General features: G+C 36.7%; 1 protein-coding gene across 1 annotated transcript in view; it reads right to left on the bottom strand.

Moving 5' to 3' along the window:
• The window catches only part of pde2a (phosphodiesterase 2A), a 160,666-nt gene that overhangs the window by 58,336 nt on the left and 83,404 nt on the right, over positions 1 to 18,926 (bottom strand). Inside the window, exon 3 of the mRNA XM_088920369.1 lies at positions 12,753 to 12,844. Within this exon, the coding sequence (XP_088776495.1) occupies positions 12,753 to 12,844 (92 nt within the window). The remainder of the gene's footprint in view (positions 1 to 12,752; positions 12,845 to 18,926) is intronic.

Below are 18,926 nucleotides of genomic sequence, written 5' to 3' on the forward strand. Positions count from 1 at the left end.
CTGCTGCACTAATAAGGATAATCCATTTGGTCTACAGAAATGCAGTTTTTATGTTCTGGGGTAAGTTAAACCTCCTCCCAGCACAATTCAGCCCTCAGTTTTCATGTTATTCCCATCACCGTTGTCAGTGAGAAACATGATAACACTGAGCAGAAGCAATTTCACTTCTAACAATGTGACCCCGTGAAGTTTCTGATTCAGATTGCCAATTCAGATAAACATTTATGCCAGGATTCTGAATTCCTTTATAAATCTTATTTAAAAGAAATGATTATACGTGACTCAGAGCAGAAACAACGTAAAGAGAAAATGTATTCAAAAAAGGTTCCAAGAAAAAGAAACACAGCTTTCCAATTTTCTTCAGGAAGTCACAGTATTACTTAATTATGTGCTTGAAACAGCAAATTAAACATGGCTTTCAGGCTTCACGTTTGAAAGGTACCTCTAAGAAGAGTTGAGAGCCATCATTGAACAGATTGGTATGGCCAATCAGTGCAACAGATTTTTCAGATTACTGAAATAAAGAAAAAAACATTACTGATGGGGGAAAAAGAACTCATGGAAAATTTGTCTAAAATCATCCCAATATGGGCTTAAAACTAACTTCCACTGTTGCACTTAGGTAGAGGTATTAAAAACACAACACATTAATTCGGCTTTAAATTTATCTAAACCATTGCAATATATAGATTTACACTATTTATACAGTAGCTCAGGCTGAAAAAAACAATGAAGTGCTGGTGGTACTTACATTATGACATTAGTATTTGAACCCATTATCAAATCAATGGAGGCTAATATGAAGTGGTTTCAGTTTTCAATGAACAAAAATCTCATGTCCTAAATTAGCTGTTGGCTATGCTTATATCCAATAAGACATTGCCATTACAAGAGAGTGGAGTGTTGTTCTCTCTGAAAATCAAATTCCACCCAACAATCATGAGCTGCAAGTGTATCTTGGGTTCATGTAGTTAGAACTTGCTGGCAAGTCCATCTGTCCCATGCACAGGAACATTCGATAAATGTGTGGCCATGCTTTGATATGCATAAATATTAAAGTATATTTTCACATAAGTAAGGTGGTTGTAATGTGTAGGATGAGACCATTGTCTCTATCACCTGGTACAGTCAAGGAACCATCAAGTTCATTTTTAATTTAGTAAAATGTCAAGATTTTTATTTCACTTTGACATTATGGAGTGTTGATGAGTGGCAAAGATTCTCAGTTAAATACATCATGGGACCATGCTGTTACACAATAAAATGTGAAAAGGTCCAAGAAGGGTATAGACTTTCTATAGGCACTGTACATATTTAGTGTAATAGATATGCCCTTCTGTGGGATAAATGGATTAGGTCTGGACCTTTTGGTGATGAGGAAACACACTGACTTGGAAGCCATTGAGCAGGGTTTGGTTCCCCACTGGGCATGCCTGGATCCTATTACAATATGTAATATGTATATCTAGGTTAGCCAAGTAATGCTGATGAGTTCTAACAATGGCAAAACAACTGTCCATGGCTACTAACATCAATTGTACTGTAAATAACTGCACGTGCTTGTAAGACTGCAAATTGTAATTTGTAAAATGAAACAAAGACTACGGTTTGTCCAAGTGACAGCTGGGAAGAACAATTACTTGAAAGCTAAGAAGGACAGCTGAGAGAGACTGAGAAAATAAGCTATGCTATACTCCTTAAGGCTTTGTCACACTACAGGACTTGACACGACTTCTAGTCGGAGAGCATGTCAAATTTAACAGCTGCAGTTGCTGAATCTCACTGCCTTTTCTGTCCTAGAGGGTGTCAAATTCTACGGCTAGGAATCGCAGGGCGTGTCTGACAATTCCCTTACAACTTTTCATCATGGTTCCAAATCTCGTATTGCGCTGTGAAAGTACCACAAGGTTGCCTCATTTTAATTAAATAAATTTCATAAATAAATAATCAGTTTACTAATGCAAAAGTGACAATTTAATCCCTCAGCTCTGAGAAAATAAGGAGGCAGGTCCTGCTTGAAATATTTCTTGTACTGATCTCCAGCATCTACAGATGGATCCTGGAAACCTTCAGCGTGCACTTAAATCCTGTTGTTGAATCACATAATCCAGTCTTATTTTTGTATTTGTTTGGTTGATAGATACAACATACCCCATGGGGAGGTAAACCTAATTTATTTCCACAGAAGCATACGGTGCAATGAGATCCAACTGTGCCTGGAGACTGCTGCCAAAAGACCCATATAAAACACTATAATTACTTCTCTTTCTGGTTTTATCTTCTCGTCCTTCATACAGCACACATTGCACTTGTCCCACTGGGCGTCCATTTCTAAATTACCTGATTATCTCATTTTTAATTTAAAAACTAATGAAAACAAAGAGTCTCAGGTGTTAATAAATCTACTTAAGCCCTCGCATACCTATTAGGAAGCTGTTAATAGAAATTAATTTTGTTTAGATAAACAAATCCCACCTACTAGCTCAGAAATAATCTCACTGCAGATGTAGAAAATTGAGCATTTTTGATGAATTCATAATGCGAGACAATACCCGGTAGAGAAGAGAGCACACATATTACTTTGGACTGCATACAGAAAGAGAGAAATTGGAAAAGAGAATTAGCTTCTGTGATAGGTTTGGTTTCTTACATCTTGCGGTGCAGAGATTAGTGTGGTGCAGTACGCCACAACTCTGTTTCTTTGTAAATAAAAAGAAACGTATTATTTTGCAGTACGCAAATACTACCCTATTCATGATGTTATCAAGATACAATTTTTTTCATTGAATAGTTTATTAACCAGATAATTTGAGATCTTCAAACACACACATGCACACTTGAAAATCTCACTGCCAAATGTGAAGTCGCTGGGATGAGAATCAGCATCTCCAAATGTGAAGGGAATTGACATCTGGTTAGGGATTCTTGATGGAATAAGAAACTAGGCTAATTGGGAGAGTCCTGGACTACAGTCTCCACTCGTGTGGTTTGAGATTAGCTTGGTAAGAAAGTATCCTGGGATGCTTCTGTTGAAGTTCTACCAGAAACATCCTGCTAAATGGAAATCTCTTGTCTGGCCTGGAATTCTGTTCCTGAGGAAAAAGATGTCTGGTCCTCCCTACTTGATATTCTGTCGCTGCCTCTCACACTAGGACAGGACTGAAAATGGATAAATGGAACATTGCCAATGTAAAGAAACAGCAAGCCACTTCGGTGGAAAAGCAATGAAACTTCATTCGTCATTTGTTACCAATGTACAGTACACTGCATGATTTCTCTGTTTGCTGGTGTTGAAAGCAAGTAATCCACCTGTTACTAACATTCAAAAACTGGAAGGAAATCATGTCAATGCAACTTGTACTAACAGAGCAAGTGAGGAAAACATAGAAGCCTTATCAGAACCTGGCAATGAATGTTTCACTGGAGCTTTATCTAAATGACCTGTTTTCAGAGTGCTGAGTTACAGCACAGTTCACAAACGCATTACTGCCTCATTCCCTCAACGTTCTGGGTTCTATACTGTACATCAAACTTTGCCTTAGATTCCGTATGATACATTCCTAAGTGTGATACAGTATATTGTGCTTCAGAATGAACTACATAATGCACAGAAGTTCAGGTTAGCAGTCAGTCTCTGATAGTTTTGGCCTTGCAAGTGACATTTGAATTAGTCTTAGATCCTTCCCTCTGCCAAACCATGTAATAATAATTAGCAAATCATTTTAAGCAAGGTGATTGACTGTGGGACTGGAATATAATCTGTGTATCAGCAGGTCCTGTTGCTAAATCACTTACAAAAGGATCTCTGAGTAAAATGTCACTTGAAGGATTTAGCAGAACGGGATTAAATAACTTACTCCTGACTGCATCCAGCACTAGAGACAGAGCTTGCAGAGCAGGAACAGGACCCTACCGGAAAGAGTCTTTTTCCTTCACCCCGAGACCACAGATTGTACTGCAGCTTTCAGAATGCAAAGCTTTCACGTGACAGGAACAGCATTCACTTGAAAATGAGATGTGCATCAATGTTATTTTTGTGATGATAAAGTAGTCTTTGCAACTCACATGTAAAAGATAAAAGTGGCTGTGCATGCGAAAATCAATGCCTTAGAAAGAGAAACTCAGCACACTGATCATTATTATTACAGATATTTATTCTTTTTATCTATAGAATTATTTTCACTTGTACCTATCAGTATAATTCCTTTTTAAATAATGAAAAAAAAACAATTACAAATGCAATTACAGCATGTCCTGGTGTGCATGTTAATTTTGTCGGCATTGCGTTGCAGATGTTAATAAATCATTCACATGCAAATGGAATGGCACTTGTTTTCATAGATCAGTCAAGACATCCTGTGCCCAAAAACATCTGTGCTGAAAGTATCTGTAAAGTTATTCATTTTATTCCCCACACTGACTATTGTTTACAGTTAAATACACCCAGCTGCAGTATAATGTGAGAAACAAGGACAGATTATGAATGAGATATCCTCAGAATAGAGGTTTACCTCATTTCATGTTACAGAAAGGTGACTCAGGAAGCAGCAGACTTTGACACCAGTAAAACACATACTTTGACTCTACAGTGACAAAGAAAGCATCATGAGAAATGAACAAGGGAAGGGATAAATGGCCACACATTAATTTAGCTTGAAAAATCTACAGAAAGGCACAAAGTTTTAAAAAAATGTTCCCGCTGTCAAAAATACAACATATAATGGCAATTTTATAATTTCATAGCTCAACACTCTTGAATTTTGGAAATATATATATATTCCTTGTGTATCAAAATGCTTCTTTATTACTTATTAAATGAAGTGTATTTATTGCTTAACTGTCTTGTTACCTCCTAGAAAACCCTAAATACAGTATGTGATTTTCATATTGTGATTTTCATTATTTGAAACAAATCCAAGCTTCTGAAATCTGAAATCTACATACTGTAAAACTGGTTAGGTCTCTGGACTCCTGGACGTTGTCAGGGCTCTGGAGTTTCATAGGTCTGAACACTGAGAGGAACACTGCTGTGGTATCCTTGACTTCACTCATTTTGCTCCAGTAAGTGACCAGACCTATAAGCTGGTCTATATTTTGTCATTGCAAATGAGAATTTGTTCTTATTTGCATTACCTGATTAAATAGAGGATCGAAAAATACCCAAAAAGAAGTGCCATGATTTTAAAACTTCTGTAAAATCATCCAGTTCTCCACCAACCTCCTTCATACACAGGAGGTTACTGGATCCAAGCCAGCATTCAAAGCCACTTATCTCATTGTTATAGAACCTGCACAAAATCCTTAAGAGTGCTTTAAAATGTGGGAAAGGAGAAGTTCACCTGTCAAACTGGTAAACAGTTGCTACTAATGGCATTTACTTGTCAACAGAAATGCCTTAAACTCACTTTGTACCCATGGTGCAACTGTGTATATTCTGACCATTTACATAAAGCTCAAAAATAGATCCTTACATAACTAATACATCTGACATGACAAATCAAACAAATCCAAACATATACTTATAGGGGAAAAGTTATCCTTTGCAAAGTGTATCCCAAATTAACTGCTATTCCTGATCTTCCAGGGATTAACTCTCAACATACTGTAACAAGGATGTCAAATGTGAACTCTTTGTCAAAAGCAGAAAGCTGAATTAAATACTTTCTTCTTGCCAAGTTGCTGTAGAAAAGCTCCATAAATTGAATAAAATGTACTAGCATGATAAACACAAAGCACCAGCAGGAACATGCATTAACAATATACAGTGGTGTGAAAAAGTGTTTGCCCCCTTCCTGATTTCTTATTTTTTTGCATGTTTGTCACACTGAAATGTTTCAGATCATCAAACAAATTGAAATATTAGACAAAGATAACACAAGTAAACACAAAATGCAGTTTTTTAATGAAGGTTTTTATTATTAAGGGGAAAAAAAATCCAAACCTACATGGCCCTGTGTGAAAAAGTGATTGCCCTCCCTGTTAAAACATAAATCAACTGCGGTTTATCACATATTTGGAAAGCTGAGTTCAATTTCTCTAGCCACACCCAGGCCTGATTACTGCCACACTTGTTCTCAATCAAGAAATCACTTAAATAGGACCTGCCTGACAAAGTGAAGTAGACCAAAAGATCCTCAAAAGCTAGACATCATGCTGCGATCCAAAGAAACTCAGGAACAAATGAGAAACAGAGTAATTGAGATTTATCAGTCTGGAAAAGGTTATAAAGCCATTTCTAAAGCTTTGGTACTCAAGCGAACCGCAGTGAGAGCCATTATCCACAAATGGCGAAAACATGGAACAGTGGTGAACCTTCCCAGGAGTGGCCGGCCGACCAAAATTACCCCAAGAGTGCAGCGACGACTCATCCAAGAGGTCAGAAAAAGCCCCACAACAACATTCAAAGAACTGCAGGCTTCACTTGCCTCAGTTAAGGTCAGTGTTCATGACTTCACCATAAGAAAGAGACTGGGCAAAAATGGCCTGCATGGCAGAGTTCCAAGACGAAAACCACTGCTGAGCAAAAAGAACATAAAGGCCCGTCTCAGTTTTGCCAGAAAACATCTTGATGATCCCCAAGACTTTTGGGAAAATACTCTGTGGACTGACGAGACAAAAGTTGAACTTTTTGGAAGGTGTGTGTCCCATTACATCTGGCGTAAAAGTAACACAGCATTTCAGAAAAGGAACATCATACCAACAGTAAAATATGGTGGTGGTAGTGTGATGGTCTGGGGCTGTTTTGCTGCTTCAGGACCTGGAAGACTTGCTGTGGTAAATGGAACCATGAATTCTGCTGTCTACCAAAAAATCCTGAAGGAGAATGTCCGGCAATCTGTTCGTGACCTCATGCTGAAGCGCAGTTGGGTTCTGCAGCAGGACAATGATCCAAAACACACCAGCAAGTCCACCTCTGAATGGCTTAAGAAAAACAAAATGAAGACTTTGGAGTGGCCTAGTCAAAGTCCTGACCTGAATCCAACTGAGATGTTGTGGCATGACCTTAAAAAAGCGGTTAAGGCTCGAAAACCCTCCAATGTGGCTGAATTACAACAATTCTGCAAAGATGAGTGGGGCAAAATTCCTCCACAGCGCTGTAAAAGACTCATTGCCAGTTATCGCAAACGCTTGATTGCTGTTGTTGCTGCTAAGGGTGGCCCAACCAGTTATTAGGTTTAGGGGGCAATCACTTTTTCACACAGGGCCATGTAGGTTTGCATTTTTTTTTCCCTTAATAATAAAAACCTTAATTTAAAAACTGCATTTTCTGTTTACTTGTGTTATCCTTGTCTTATATTTCAATTTGTTTGATGATCTGAAACATTTCAGTGTGACAAACATGCAAAAAAATAAGAGATCAGGAAGGGGCCAAACACTTTTTCACACCACTGTATACCATTCAAACTGTGTTCCTGTTTGTGCTGAAACAATACCAAGAGTATAAATTTATTTTCTCAATGTCCACAGAGTTACCTACCCTCTAGTCAAATTAATCTAAATTAAATTAAATCTAAATTAAATTAATAAACGACTCCCACAATACAGCTGTAATAAAACTATATATATTTTGTGGTACAGTATACTGTACACAAATAGAAGATTCATCTTTTCATCTGGGAAAAGCACAGAAAATTAGATCTTGGGGGATAATATTGGTAATGCTTAAATGCATTGAAATAAAAAAAAATTCAGAGAAGATCAAAATTCCAGGGAGCTAACAGAAAATGCATTATAGACTTAATAGAATGACTATGCTGTAGTCAGTATTTTCACATAAATTAAGATCAGGTCTGAAGGTACAGTATGTCACTACCATACTTAAAAGTGATGTGATGTATACTCTGTGTGAGTTTGAGATAACATCATGCTAATCAGCTTTTGATAAAGACTTAAATAAAATTGAAATAGCAGTATATTTCAAGTGTTGGTCATGTAAATTACATTTTCAGCTAGAATAATTTTATTTTTTGAAGCTTTAGGCTTTCCATATGCAACTGCAAATACCAAACTGAAATTATTTACATCAGATTGAAAATTATGTTATTACATTAATCTTCCATACTAAATTCAATTAATGGCACACACTTTCCAACAAACTGTTCAAGAATTGTTTGACACAGTGTTATAGAATATACCAGGGCAACTTTTTATGTTACACAATAACAGACACATTACACACGCTGACAGAAATATGGGAAGGCAAAATCTAAATATTATGACCTTAACCAAGGTTACCTAAAGGAAACATCAGTTGAAAGAGTTTTGTTTACCTTTATGACAATACACTTAGAGACCAGTACTCGTGTAAAATGCCTTTTGATTGAATTTAACTTCATATCTGAATGTGAACCACCAGATCACTTCTAAACGTATCTTTAGTTGGCTGAATGGTGAGTTTTTTTCTATTGCTCATCAATAGTTAATCATAACTGTTTTTTTAAAAATTGGAAAACTACTGAAGCACTGTGGATGTACATTATAGGAAGGCTGTGCTTTTCTAAAAAAATGCAAGAACATTTCTTCCTGTTAATGTTCTCTCTACCACAAGTGCATTCTTTATTAATGATAATTATTAGTAAAAATATAGAATGGAATATGTCAAGTCAATGGTCCAAAATTATAGTGCAGCCCAGCGAATCCAGTGGCAGTGATTTTACAAGAAACTAGTATTTTTAATACAGTATAAGGTAGATGGACTACATTTGTCATTATGTATGTATAACATTTAAAGGTCACAAATCTATGTAAGAAAGTAAATTTCCCCGCAGGCACTTCTTTCTAGAAGCTATTAAAACTGAAGATGAACGATAAGCTCTATGTTTGGATGACTCAAACTAGTGCTTTAAACTGGCAGACTTTGTTTTATATATACTGTATAACCACAGGTTATTTAGATCAGATCACAGAGTAATGTGAACAACAGGCCTTTTCCAAATGGCTTTAATCTATGAGTTATTTTAAGAGGTGTATTTCAAGAGCCTGGAGAATAAAATAGCTCTAGACCATTATTAAGCTATAAAATAATTGACAGTACATTTAATTAATCTGATAGTATTTAATACTTATATTTCTTAAATGAGTCATGACAAGTTTAATTTCTGTGAATAAGGCATGCAGTCTCATAAAAATTCTCATAATCCCTTAGCAGATCTTTTTTATTGATAATAATAATCATCATTAGTGTGATATTCTGATTTAAATAGATTGAAGCCCGATACAATGAATACCTTCTGGGTTAATGCGGCTGTTAAGGGTGTGTCATAAACACTAAACTCATACTCTGGATCCGATATCTCTCTGTAACCTTGCAGAAAATCACTGGGAATAATACACTACATTAATGGCAGCCCTTTTTTAGTGCTGTACAGCAAATATGCTGGCTGGAAAACCATCTCAATGTACATATTTACAGTTTTGGGGAACTAGGAATGTAATCCTGCACAGTTTTAGGAGTTCCTACAATCAATCACCAGAATGCTTGACAGCTGCTTGCTAAAGCATTAGTCTCTGTAGTGACCAACCATAACAGCATACAGTATTATAACATGTCCAATGTTCTATAAAAGCTATAAGCATTATTTCATTCAACTACAAATAAAGGGCTTTGAATTTTCTCAAAGAGTGACCAAAGTCAGGTTTTGTACAGTACCTCCGTGATTATAATTGTATTCAGAAGATTTTCTGCGTTTACAGGCTGCGTGAGCCTGTGAGCACAGCCTGTTTTATTCAACATAAGTGGTGTTTTAGTTTATCCTGCAAATGCAATCATAACGCAGCAGTTTAAATTAAAAGTGATCTAGCCCTTGCACAACCCAATCTTTTCTGAAGGCAAATTATCTGAAAAAACACATTTTGTGCTGTGCCCCACAAAGAAGCATGGATGTTGCTGTCAAAACTCACAAAGCCTTTGCTTCCACAGTGACACTTCTGGGAAGCACCCAAAAAAGTGCACACTGCAGCTACAGGCAATTTCATTATTCATGAAGGAGTCTTCAGGAATGATTTGTTGTCAAGATTACAGCACAGTCGATTCTTTTTCTAATGCTGTAAGATATAACTGTATGGTGCCAGATAGTTTCAAAATGGAGGTTCTTTTTGCCAAACCCTATGGGGAAAGAACTCAAGCAATGCTCCTGTGTGGTGATAAGGGGGTTTTAGAATGTTATCTCTTTGGCTGAAGCATTAAATCTAGACCCTATGCACTTTGCAGACAATAAATATTCCCAATACATTTTGGGAGTTCATCTCAGATAACGACTTAGTCCCTGAAGACGTATTCTTCTGAGTTGTGGAAAGTGTCCGTATTAAAAATAAGAAACACTTCCTAAGTCTGTAACATGTGACCTTACTTGACAATCAGCTCTTGTCAGTTATATGATCTACGGTATCTGACAGCCTGCCGTAGCCCCTAGAATTTAAATGTGGGAGCCAGGAAAAGCAGATGAAGTTTACATCTTCTCGCCCACATGCTTCCCCTTTTCCAGACACTGACAGAATATTTGGTGGGAAGAACACATTTCTTTGCAGAGGTCAAGATCTAGTCTGGCTCAGAGCGAGAAATAGGAGCAGACGTTACAGGAATACAATTGATAAAACATCCAATGGTTAGAATAACATGAACCTGCTGAATAGAGTTTCTTGATTTTTTTAAAAAATGCCATGTTCATGTCTCTTTTGCCTTTTCAAACAAGTGCCATACTGGAAACTCATACACAAGGGGACAATATTATGACATGAATGCACTGTCAATCCTTTGAAAATACACTTTGCTTATTTAAAATAGACTGCCAGAAATGGCTTGAGAGTTTCTCCAGGCAAGATTTATAAAAAAGGGGACTGCTAGAGCTCAAACCTTTAATTGGAACATTGAACCAAAGTGAGTCAAGAACAGAACTTAGATCAGCAAATCTATCAATGCCGTTGCCCAGCTCACATCTACAAAATCAGAAAGGTGAGGTAAAGAATGACTTTTAATATGTTCATTGAATAACTAAGATTTAATCTACAACTTTGCAAGTTATTCTGTTCTGTTTATGACTAAGCGTGTCCAGCCTATATGGTTAAACGAGCAAACGAGCAGAGAGGAATTTAAAAATGAAATTCGACATTGCAGATAAATGGACCCTCAATAAAATTAATGTTTATAATGTATATCTCTGGCCAATATGTCCTGCTTGCCTAAAATATAAATTGAAAATACATAAATTCAACACAACTATTTTTTTAATTAGTTCTAATAGCTGTTTGAAAGGAATAAATTGAGTGGTTTTAATCCTTTTTAAGATAGAACCTATATCACCACCATTTTAATAGAGAGGCTCTTGTCAGGATACTGATGACTGGTTTACAAACAATTAGATATCAAGAATGATGTCACAAATAAAACAAGAGGTTAGGGAGATCAAAAGATGTACTGTAGGAACCTCCTATTATAATTATTAAACAATAGCCATTTGAATTTTAACTGAAGTATCCACATTCACAGGAGGAAATAAAATGTTCCACTGCTTATTAGTCTCTCATGTCTCTTGGGAGCCTTTGGGACTCATCAGCAGGCTGAGGTTAAAATGTGGCACCCCTGTGACTCATAAAACCTTTTCCGGTTTATTAATTTGGTGACAGCTTTTCATTGAACAGATGCAACGATCAAGATTTACAGCTCTGCCATTCAGACTGAGAGAATGAAATAAGACAGCCAAGCAATTAAAGGGAATGCTTTAATCAGTCCCTCTTCCCTTTTCCTCAATACCACATTATTAACTGCTTTGGAAAGTGCACCTGCTTTTGGTATTCAGAGAGGTCAGAGGTTCTGGACTGGCCTTCTGAAACAGCCACAGTCTCCAAGCAAAATGCAAGCAATGCAGAGTTGCAAACATTCCCTGTGTTTTACCACTGTCAAACAGCCTTGGAATAGTTTTCTATTCTCTTGTAAAAACTGAAATATGGTGGCCTTCTGAGTGGCTCCAACAAAAAAGATGCTCAACAGAGAATCGTTTGAGCTGTATGACCGGGGGTCACAGCATGGGCCACATGACTAGCCTACTCTGACTGGAATTCCCCAAGTCATGGCGCCCAATTGGCTGAGTGCTTCCGAGGTCTGGGTGGTATTAGTTGGCCAGTGCTCACTCAGTTCTCAGTGACGCAATAAGCCCTGTGACCCTTGGATTACTTGCAGGCATGCAATGCTGTCAGTGAAGGATTGGCTTTCCTCCAACCAACACCAAACCCCTGGTTAAATGTCTGTGTTGCCTGTGGTTTGCAGTGTGTAAAAAGAAGAGTTCGAAGGAAGCTGGACCAGAGCCACCTGTATACACTTTTTCATTCTTCCCTGTGTGCAATTCTGGGGGTTGTAGCTCTGAGCCAAGATGAAAAACAACACACTATTGGCTATTCCAGGAAGAATTTTTATAGGAAGGCAAACTGCTCTATAACCACAATTAATACAACCATGATAAATACTTGGTCGTGCCTGCCTTGATACTGAAATAGAAATGAATGAGACTAATCAAGAAGCAATTATGTAGTTTTCAACTGAATCTCAATTATGATAACCACCATTGTTGGCATTGTCTACTTTGATTAATTTTCAATGGATTCTTTAATTGCCTTTCTCCTCACATGTTTCATTTTTTATACAAGGAGCTATTTTTGCTTATATTCAGAAGAGGCTGTCATATTCTCTGTCACTAAAATAATGTTTCTTGCTCTTAGACACCTGTCTAAGAAGTGAACGCTGTGTGTCTAAAACCTACCTGAGCTTTCCCTCGGGGGGCAACTCATGGGGAGGGTCTTCACAAAGCAGTCTGTTGGTTTCAACATCCAAGACATAGATAAACACACTCTCCTGTGGAAAAGAAAGAAGAAATGTTTCTGGAGCGTTTGATCAAAACATTGTTGTGGTTGGAGCTTCTAATTACTTTAAATGTCTCTTATTCTGGGATGGGGTATCTTGTAATGAAAATAACACCCATTTATCTAACAAGTGTAAGTCAAGACTTGAAATTGAAAATCACATTAATTCTTTGCATTGTCTCCCTGTTTTGCAAGACTCGTATTTCATTGTGTTCTATAGGGAGATGTGGAGTTGAAAAGTGCCACATACAATAATTATGGACTCTCATGGACCAATCCTTTTTACTTTAGGCAGTGTGGAGACACTGTTATAATTATGTCTAAGTCAAACAGAAAGGAAGACTAACAGATTTTCTCTTTACAGCCCAAGGAACAAATACAGATAAGGGCTAAATACTCAGATTTAGGGGACTGGTGGTGTTGAGACCACTGCTTTTCCTTTACTGTATATTACTGATCTAAATTCTGGCATACTTAATAAACTAGGCAAATTCACTGAGCACACCAAAATATAAAGATGTGCAAACACTATAGAAGCTGCAAAAGAAATATAAAAAGAACAAGAGAAACTTTAAGACTGAGCAAACACCTGGCAGGTGACATTTAATGCAGACAGGTACACATTGGTTTGGTGAAACAAACTGTAGATATATAAAGGGAAACACTGTGCTTCAGGAATTACAGTATTAGGTAGTAATTTATTATAATTTGTTTTTTTTATGTTATCATTAGTTATCTATAATGTATAGACACAGTAATGTGTTTCCCTTGACCCATTACTGACATCTTCAAAGACTTTATGGAAAAACATTAACAAGGAAAGCAGCATAATTTATTACAAAACATTACAACCTACCAAACGTGATAATGGGCCAATCCAAAGAAATGATACCGGATAATTTCCTGAGTTTAAAAGGATGTGCTGAAGTGACAGACTGAAGAACTGAATCTGTTTCATATTGAATAAAGTAGACTACAACAGGACCTACAGTAATTCAAGCAATCAAAATTATTTTTTTTTAACTTATTAGCCTTCTTCAGAACCAACAGTGAAACATTAACAAAAGGGCACAAGTGGAAACTAAAGAAAAGATTTAGAACTGTGGAGGCACTGTTTTACACACAGGGATGTGGGAGTCTGAAATAAGTCATCATGCCATGTTGTTGAAGCTGCTGCCCTGGCAGTTTGGGTAGAAACCACTAGATGAAACCCTTGATCCACGCAGTAACTACAGTAGCAAAAAAAGAGTGAAACAGACCAAGCAGCCTCCTCTTGTTTGTAACGTCTTGTGTTCTTACAACCTGACACTGCATAGGCAATGACCCTGGCTTTGAATGTCTAACTACATTATCACTACATTGGAGATTTACCTCCTTGTGCCATTAAAAGATGGTCTCCAAGGACAAAGGTTTGCCAGTCATCACAAAGTCTAACAGGAGGTGCAATTGTAGTTTAAATAGTAACCAAAAGGCTTCTGTTAGGACAGTGTCAAATAATCACTTGGAATGCACATGTTGTAAAATGAGTAGCTTGTTTTATGAATTGAATTTACTTGTTGACATACCTTTGGATTAATTGTCTTTTATAAGGACATGGTTAAACAGAAAATAAGCATTGGTTACAGAGTCTTGATAAAAGACATCATTTGAAAGATAAGAGTTAGGTTGAGCGAACACTATTTGGAATACAAAAGATCAATGTAGCTTTTTCCTTGCTGCCACAGATCGATACTAATGCATATACATTTCACATAATGTAGCATGTTTCTTTAGGAATTAATAAGCTTGCAAATATATACATAGGTACCTGTACTTTCTCACTTCCCCACTAGAAAATATCTGAATATATGAATATAGATAACATGCGACACTGGAATTTAAGAGACTTCAACTCAATTGACCTGAACGAAGCACAAGTCGACTTTGACCAGCCCCTTCAGCACAAGTCCCAGGAGTACTTTATTTTGTCTAACTCATTCCACAGTGTTTGAGATATGAACAAATGCCATCAGTCATGACTAGATATGTGGCTTTTTATTCATTTTAATTTACATAAGATAATAAAATGTCTGCCCCTCAGTAAAATGCACTTGTTTTTCACCTCTGAAGGGAAGGCTTCAGATTAAATCATAAGAGATATGAATCTAGGAGTATCAGTATGCATTATTACATTATATGTAGTGCCTGCTATGGAAGATGGAGTTATGGACATAGAATAGGTGAGGCTATACACATGTGGGAGAAATGGGGAATGACAGATTCTCTAACTGCAATTTGCTGAGGATTACTGAACAATTAACAAAGATCAGAGAACATACCATTAAGTGGTTGCTTTATCACTTTATCATACATTCAAAACAGTTCATATTGAATTTATACTGTACCTCAGTCGCTGAGGTGCCTTTTGCTTGTCTTGCACTAACTTAGATCATTTACACAGTTTCTCAGGCAACTAATTTTTGCAATTTTAACAACTCATGTGTTGGAATACCTGGTGAATTTATGAAATCATGTAACTTAGGCTCTATTTATTTCACCCCAAAATACCAATAGTATTAAAACAATCAACACTGCCCAAAGAGCTATTGATGTAATACTTAGACTGTTGCTGTTTTCATTGCGCATCAGTATACAGTATGTGTATGCATACAGTATATACAGTATATGTAAATGCATACTGTATATGTACTGTACACAAATAAATTGACTGCCATTTACAAAATATTTTTCCAGCTCATTCTACCGGTTTTATTAGTACCTGTGTTACAGAAGGAGAACATTGAAGGACTTCTTTTATGTGGTGTGTTGCCATCTCTTGGAGATGCCCAGTATAGTCAACAGAAATAAAAGGTGTAGTAGAGGTATCATAGCACCACACTACATTGATGAAGTACTGTTACCCAGAACAGCACTGTTATTTGCTTGGAGTCATCATGAGGGGACAGCAAACGGCTGTGTAAGTGATGTAGGCTGTGACTACAGACAAACTTCCATGATCTTGTGAGGTGCCCTTTCTTTGGGATGCAAAGTAACAGGTAAACATTTAATTCGTGCTGAAAGGTAAAGAAAAGAAGGTGTGTGAAGGAAGCTCCACAGCCGAAACTAAGCGCTTCTTTTCTTTACTTTTCAGCATTAAATGAACCTTTAACTGTTCCTTTACAACCTATGCATGCTGACACAGCGCCCTACTCAAATTTCCTTGGGAAGTTGTAGATTACAGTGCTGCCACCATGTTGTGTGGAAAGTGCACTTGCTATTTATCCATAGATTGATCTGTCAGTGGTTCTGTCAGAAGTTGACAACATGCTGAAGCGAATGAAAGTTGCTCCAATGTGTTGGCAATTATAAATCATTTTCATCTGGCACAGGTTTGTGACGTTTGACTTGAAACTAGAACATATGTGTATAATTTCCAAAAATGTATGACATTTTCTCATTTCACTTAATAATTAATAACTGGAATTATCCAGCATTTTTCCCAAATTATCCCAAAGTGTTTTTCACAGGAGACGATCCACTTCACCTTACAGTGGTTACTGCACCCACTTCTGTGACATGTAGCGGGCATTTTTCACTTCAGCTTCTCTGCACAGCAGAGACAGAGAAACGGGAATGTTCCTCACTAACTGAATTAAGTGGAGCTTTAGGAAGGCCAGATTGTTAAAGAGAAATTCAGCCAGCAAACCAGGGTTAACACTTGTGTTACACACAGTGCCATGGCATCTTTAATGATCAAGTAGTCAGGACCATCAAAGAATGACACTTTCTATCGTGCAATGTACCCTGTCATCTTACTAGAACATTAGTTTTGGAAATTCTGGTGTAGTTGGAAGAGTGCAGCATACAGGTCTGCCTCGTGTGTCAGATTTGACAAGCTCAGGCTACAAGTTTATAACACTCTGGCTGTGCAATTGTTTTGGAAATGAGCAAATGACTGCTTGTGCTGAGCAGTAACATGACCTCCTTTCCTCTCCAGTACTCAAAGCCCACAAACATCCTCCAAAAATATATAATGAATAAATATTACCATAGCTTCTAAATAGGCTCTTTCCAGCTGGAAGATACATTTTCCTTTTCATTTTTTTTTTAACAGGAGCTTGCTCTCCATTTGGGAAGATAAACTGCCGAAATTTAAATTTAAATTAAAAGTATTTGTCATCATTGCAATAAAAAACAGCATTATAGTGTTACTGGAAAGCACGTTGAGTTAGCACTCTGTCTGCTTAAATAAAAAAAAATATTTGCTACTAAATGAGTGAACTTAAGCTTATCGAAATAAAGGTATATTTCTACAGTGAATTATTATTACTCATTAAAAGTCTATATTTATGCAGGTATGAAAGATTGCCCTTTAATAGCATTAGGGGAATATTTATATTATAACACAAAGTAAAGACGTGTTTTTAATAATTCAAATATATTTAATCTCTAAATAAACATCTCCAGAATGCGACATTTAGAGAAATTCATCCAGAGCATAGCCCTAGTTAAAACCACCATAGTGAAACTGTCATACACTTCCCATGAAATCAGTGAGCGATTTTCTGAACTGGACTGAAGTGGGAACTGTTAGTAGTGTATATTGTAGGCAAGCTGTCTGTCTGCAAAATCTAAGTGTTAGACATTTAATTTGATAAAAAATAATATCTTGGGAATGTGAAAGAGAGTTTTGATTGTTCAAAAAGTCTTAAGTGCCAGTCTCTCAGACTGTTCACCTCCCTGATCTAATTGATAATGAATGCTTTATCAGTTATGGACACATTTAAATCTAAATTAAGTACCAGGCCAGTGAACATACAAAATGGAACATTATGCTGCTGTCTGATTAACTCTCAGGACTACCAACACAAAAACATCTTGGATTATAGTGGCATAAGCCTTGTTTTTATTAGACTGGGCATTGAAACATTGTATTTGTAAAAGGGTTTTGCATTACAGAATTAATCTGTTTTTTTTTCCTAAGATTTTCAGCTCCAGCGAACATATCCTGATGACTAAATAATTATCAAAGAAAACATTTTTAATATTGTAGAAAGCCATTTTTGTGTTGATCAATTGAATTTGCATTACCATGTCTGTCACGTGTGCTCTCTGTGCTTGCATAGGGTTTTGGTGGGTCCAGATTCTTCCCACTCTCCAATGATATGCTGTTCAGGTTAATTGCTGTCTCTGAATTGCCCTTTTGTATGTGTGTACTGTATGTGTGTCTTGTGTATAGTTCCGCTTTGCTTCCCAGGATAGGTTTCAGGTTATCATGACCCTCGCCAGGAATAATCCTTTTTCTGATAATGGATGGATGTCATGCGTGACTGACCAACAGTTTAAATGCTACGGTCCTGAAAGGCAAAACAAACTTTCCATCAAAAACACAGAGTGCATTTCTCATTAAAAAAAAGGGCTTGCTTCCAGCAGTGCCCACAGATGGTAAGCTTTGCTATAACAAACCCTTATAATTTTACTATAGCACTGAGCATTATTTATTTCCAGCTTATTCCTTCATGTTTGATAGCCTGTATTTTGTATGCATGTCAGGTTTACATTTCTAGTTTTTTCAAATGGTTTTATGAGGGAGTTTTCCAAATTAATCAATTTGACAGCTGAATTGATGACACCAACATCTCTTTGTTTTATTAATGAATATGTTTAGAAATTCATCCCACTGTGTAAAGGATTGAAAGTCCATTATCAGGACATGTGAGATAATCGTCATGATTTGAAACCACCACATACCTGTACAGTATGTGACAATTTGATTTCTTGGTTAAAATATCAAAAACCCCAAAACAAACCTGCTGTTTAAATCCTAGGCAGTTTAGGATGAGCTCTCTTATCCATTTGGATTCCTATTTTTGTTTGTCCATGTTTTTGGACAAAAATATGTCCATTGTTATTGCTGGATTTTAAAAACACTGGTCATGCTTTCAATTAACTACTATATATGTGAAATATTTCCAAATAAACAGATCTTAAAATTTATGAATTGTTCAGAAGCTATACTATGTTCCGCTAGTATTCTAACAGATGCTTGAAATAAAATTGTTTTAGCTTCCTTAAAATGTCCTTCATCTGCCAAC

The sequence above is a fragment of the Atractosteus spatula genome, chromosome 7 (assembly GCF_055471065.1).
Source record: "Atractosteus spatula isolate fAtrSpa1 chromosome 7, fAtrSpa1.hap1, whole genome shotgun sequence".
In the NCBI taxonomy this organism is placed as follows: domain Eukaryota; kingdom Metazoa; phylum Chordata; class Actinopteri; order Semionotiformes; family Lepisosteidae; genus Atractosteus; species Atractosteus spatula.